Source organism: Malaclemys terrapin, chromosome 5 (genome assembly GCF_027887155.1).
Source record: "Malaclemys terrapin pileata isolate rMalTer1 chromosome 5, rMalTer1.hap1, whole genome shotgun sequence".
Taxonomy (NCBI): Eukaryota; Metazoa; Chordata; order Testudines; family Emydidae; genus Malaclemys; species Malaclemys terrapin.
In genome coordinates this window covers 13070759-13075431 of record NC_071509.1, presented here as the reverse complement: position 1 = coordinate 13075431, position 4673 = coordinate 13070759, and the positions used below count along the sequence as shown (strand labels likewise).

The 4673-nt window shown below is 47.2% G+C and overlaps 1 gene segment (V, D, J or C); it reads right to left on the bottom strand.

Moving 5' to 3' along the window:
* Positions 1–3297: 3297 nt before the first annotated feature.
* LOC128837962 (immunoglobulin kappa variable 3-11-like) lies at positions 3298–3946 on the bottom strand. The segment is given in 2 exon segments: positions 3298–3734; positions 3876–3946. Coding segments are annotated over 2 exon segments (486 nt in total).
* Between the last annotated feature and the right edge of the window lie 727 nt (positions 3947–4673).

The following is a 4673-nucleotide window of genomic DNA, read 5'->3' as shown; positions in this document are numbered from 1 at the left end:
CAGCTTTGTCACATTGCTTCTTTGTACAACATCAGCCGCCCTTCTTTGTTTTTTCTGTGACACATCCTTGATTCTAGGAATGAAAATAAAAATATGACCGAGCATATTGACATTCATTACTGACCTAAGCCAAGCTTTTTACATCCCCATGGTAGCCAAAAACTTTATACTATCCTAGAAATTAGAGATGGAAAAGACCTTTGCCGAGTTACATCCCACTCAAGTTTTAAATATCTCAGCTGATAGCTGTCTTAGGGCAAGTGCTCTTATATAGTAGTACCTGACAAAGACATTGAGCAGATCCTGTTGCTCTACATAAAGGTAGCTCCATTCACCTTAATGGGACTACCTTTATCTTGAGCTATTCCAGCTAAGGATCTGGCCTACATAAACAAGAATTATGCTCTGAGTTTAGTTTTAAAAAATATGATTGAGTTTCTGTGCTGTGGAATGAATTGTGCACAGCTGTGGAAGATGAATGTTTGGCTACATCCATTTTCTTTGTGCCGGCTTGCTCAGCGCAAAGGTTGGCTGTAATTTGTTTTGTGAGGTTTGCAGATAAAAGAAATGGTCAACAGTGTGGGGTATTGTACAGCTAGAAACCTTGTAAATGGGGATTCTGACTGAGTCTCTTTGTGTCTGATTGGTAAGAGGGCTGTTCTGGTGCTGGAAGGACACGGATGCTCCAAAGAGTGTCACTGTTCATAAAATACAGGGCCAATCCACTGGTTTAGGTCAGCTCCACTGACGTCAATGGAGTTATGTTTTGCAGCAGTGGAGGATGTGGCCCGCAGGCATAAATCTCCACATGCAGAACCAATTTATGACACAGCTGAATGCAGACATGCTCCAAAGTGCAGTGTCTCAGGCAGGCCATGAGGCAGCTGCTCTTGTGGGGCTTCATCACTGACTAGCACTCACAGCTGCCCTGGCCTTGCTTGACACTGGGCCTGACGCCGCAGCTCTTGCAGGGCTTCATGGTGGACTAGCTCTCGTATCCTCTCTTGCAGGCCCTGAAGCAGCAACTCTTGCACGGCCTCGTCCTGGAGAACCATCTGCAGCTGCAGACGCATGATCCGACGCAGCTGTCTTTGCAGGACCTCCACCAGGAAAATCCAGTATAGCTGCAAATGGGGGACCAGAGGCAGCAGCTCTTCAATGGCTTCGCCGTGGAGAGCCTCTCGCATCCTGTCTTGCAGGACCTGATGCAGCAACACCTGCATGGCCTCATCCTGTAGACACCCTTCTAACTCCCAGTGCAGTGCCTGAAGCAACACCTCTTGTGTGTCCTCATCCTGGAGCACTCCTTGCAGCCACTCGCGCATGGCCAGATACAGAACGTGATGCAGCAATTCTTGCCCGGCCTCCCCCTTGGAGCAGCTGTTGCATGGGATCATGCTGGGCACCAGCATCAACTTCCATTCCCGCCCATACAACAGGCGCCATAATGACCATCAGCTCCTGGGCAGCCTCGTAACCCATGGCAGCTCCAGTCATGACTGCTCCAACTGCCTTTTCAGTTCCCTGCAATCATAGCCCTTGCTGCTAACTCCTGATCCCTCTGCCGCAGTGGTGTTCTCCTGGGTAACACCTGGGTTGTGTCAGCCCTAGCTCGGATCAAGAACTGGCTGGACCTGGGGAAGATTGAAGGAGACATTCGTTTTATTTCGCACCAACGAACTGCTGCCAGGCTGCAGGTTTTGAGCCTCAGATCCCGTCTGGAGCCCCAGTGCTGGGGGGGCTGGTTCTGAGCAGCTTCACGCTCCCTGTTACTTCGTCCAACTGTCAGCTTCTCCCACCAACTACCACAGGCCTCCAGAGCCTTCTAAGGCCCAGGCCCTGGGACTCCCCTCTTTGCCCCCTGCAGGAGTCTCCGCTCCTTTCACCTAGCTTGAAATAAAGTCACAGCCAGGTGGGCCAGACGGATATTAGCTCCATCCAGAGAAACTCCACTAATGTCAATGGAGTCACTTATTACTCACGCTGGTTGTGAGAGCAGAATACGGTCCACAGCACCTACAAACAGTTGCCTTCCCAAATAATACGATACTTACAAGAAGTGATTAGAGATGGGACAAAACTAGAACTCCATTGTGTGTATCTAGATCCTGGGAAGTGGTGGGTCAGAGTCAGTGAGGTGGATCCAAACTGTCATGGTGGTTTTGGTTTCTGACCAGAACCAAGCCTCCTAGGGACCGCATTTTGGTTCCATTTTGATTGGGCTTCACCATAGGTGTGAACTGATGTGTGAATGACTGAGGGCACCCTCTTCTGTGCTACTAATTTCTTATAGTTGTGAAGAAGTATTACCCAGCCTTTCCCTCCTTTCTTGGCTAGGAGGCTGCACTTGTTCATTGGGAAAATAAATCACTTTCCTAATCCTTTCTCTTTATCCTCTGCTGTTGCCCCTGGCTTACAGGATGGTCACCAGTTACAATTTTCCCTCTTTTAAAAAGTAAACAACTCATAGCTTTACCCGATCAATACTAAGCTATGACTAGAATGTGTCTGATAGGCAGGCACTGCTCTGAGAGTGTGTGTGTTTGTGTGGGGGAGAGGATGGACGGGCTTCAGACTCACCCCATCCCACCCCACTGTGGTGTGCAGGGGAACCAGGCTTCACTCGCCTTTAAAGTAATACAGCCTGTTCCCTTGGGCACAACCAGCCTGCTACCACCTCCTCCCCATCCTTCCATGCTCCCTTTGGGACTATTACGCTAATGTCACAGAAAGAGCAGTCCCTGAGGTCTGCATGGACTGTAGATGAGCCTGGCCCTGGTGCAGAGTGCTCCATGAGGCAGAATGAAGCTCTGGGAAAAGTCTACTAGGCCTTGAGGCCTATTGGCTGCAGAGAGGTGGAGGCTGTTGACGTTTCAGATAAACCAGAGCCAGGTTTTCTGAGAGAGGAGTCCAGGCAAGTTTATATTCACATCACTCAATTATTCCTTCCAGCGCAAAAGCTCTTCACACATGCACAGTGCATCTATGAACAGAATTTTCTGCTGGCTTCTGTTTGGAAAAAATAGCCTCTTTTCCATTGCTAGTGTATATTCACGTATCTCAGATTTTCCCAATATCACCTAGTTAAAGTATTGCCTAATTAGTTGCAAATTTAAGGAACAAAGTAGAGAGTTTCCTCTTAAACATCAGTTAATTTGTTTTCCCAGGTGAAATATTTTACTTTATCAAGAGGGGATAAAACCCTAAATCCTTCCATGGAAATGACTTTCAGGCAGGGAGATTATTCACAAAGAGCTGAGATGGCTTGAGGGAGAACAATGAAAAATATTATGTGGTTTACTGTGCATGCATGACTGAGTAGGGAAGTGTTGGAGAGCTGAGACGTGCCCTCTGTGTAACTGCTGTAGAACAGATGGCCCGGGCAGAACATACTGTGCAGCAGGGAGAGGTTTTTATATTGGTCTGTAACACTGTGAGTGGGGTACGATCACTTTGCTGACAGTAATAATCCCCAGCATCATCATTTTCAACACTGCTGATGGTGAAAGTGAAATCTGTCCCATAGCCACTGCTGCTGAACCGGGCTGGGACCCCCGTTTGGCGACTAGAACCTTCAGAGAGAAGGAGCTTAGGAGCAGCTCCGGACTTCTGCTGGTACCAGTTCATGTCATCATCAATGTCTGTATCAGATTGGCATTTGATAGTAACAGTTTCTCCAGGGAGGATCGAGAGAGACTCCGGAGACTGAGTCAACACAATCTGCCCACTGGTGTCTAGATGTGGAAAGAAAATGTGCATGGGTCACAAATGGCTAGTTTAAAGGTATTAGAAATTAAACATACCAATGATTCAGCCCAACAGCAGCTGAATCAATGAATGGTTGCCACATTTCACACGTTCATTATCCTTCCTACCTTGAATCCATAGCAAGAGCATTACATAAAGTAGCATCTGCGCTGTCATGCTGCCTGTCACCTGGCTTGCTAGAAACTCCCCAATGAAATATGAAGTGCAGGCTGCTGGATTTATACTGACTGCTTAGTGCCGCAAGGCAATGGCACTGGGTGTGATTATGCAAAGTGACGGAGCTATTTAAGCTGCCTCTGAGTTTCAGGCCAGAGTGTGGAACTATTAATGCTTCCAGGTGCTTACATTGCTGGGCGAGTCTATGGGAAAGAGACACTTAGCAATGACATTGAAGATCCATCACAGCTTTTCATGGAACTGACCCTGTGATGTGCTGACTCACTTCAACTCCCATTGTTGCAGTTGCTCAGCACTTCCCAGGACCAGCCTGCACATCTCCAGCCATATGGAATCCTTCTACAACAAGCCACATCCTCATGCATAGTACAAAACATCCTTAGTTAGTGGTACAATTTTTAGCATATTGAAATTCATGCCTAAGGTAAGTGAACGTATTTACCCTCCCAATAGAGAGACACATGGATAAAAATCATAGCAATCAGAGATACGAAAGACCTGAGTCATCTAGCCCAGTTCTGCATGTGCTAAATTGATTTACTGAATTGGGGCTGGATTACTCAGCTGCTTAAAGTTAAGCACATGCTTAAGTGTCTTGTTGAACTGGGCCCCTAATTCAGTTTTTCAGGCATGCACTTTTTCTTCTTTCCAGATGTGGTCACCCATCTGCACTACTAAAGAAAAAACACACCAAGACGCTGTAAGACAGAACCTACTTGTGAAGTTCC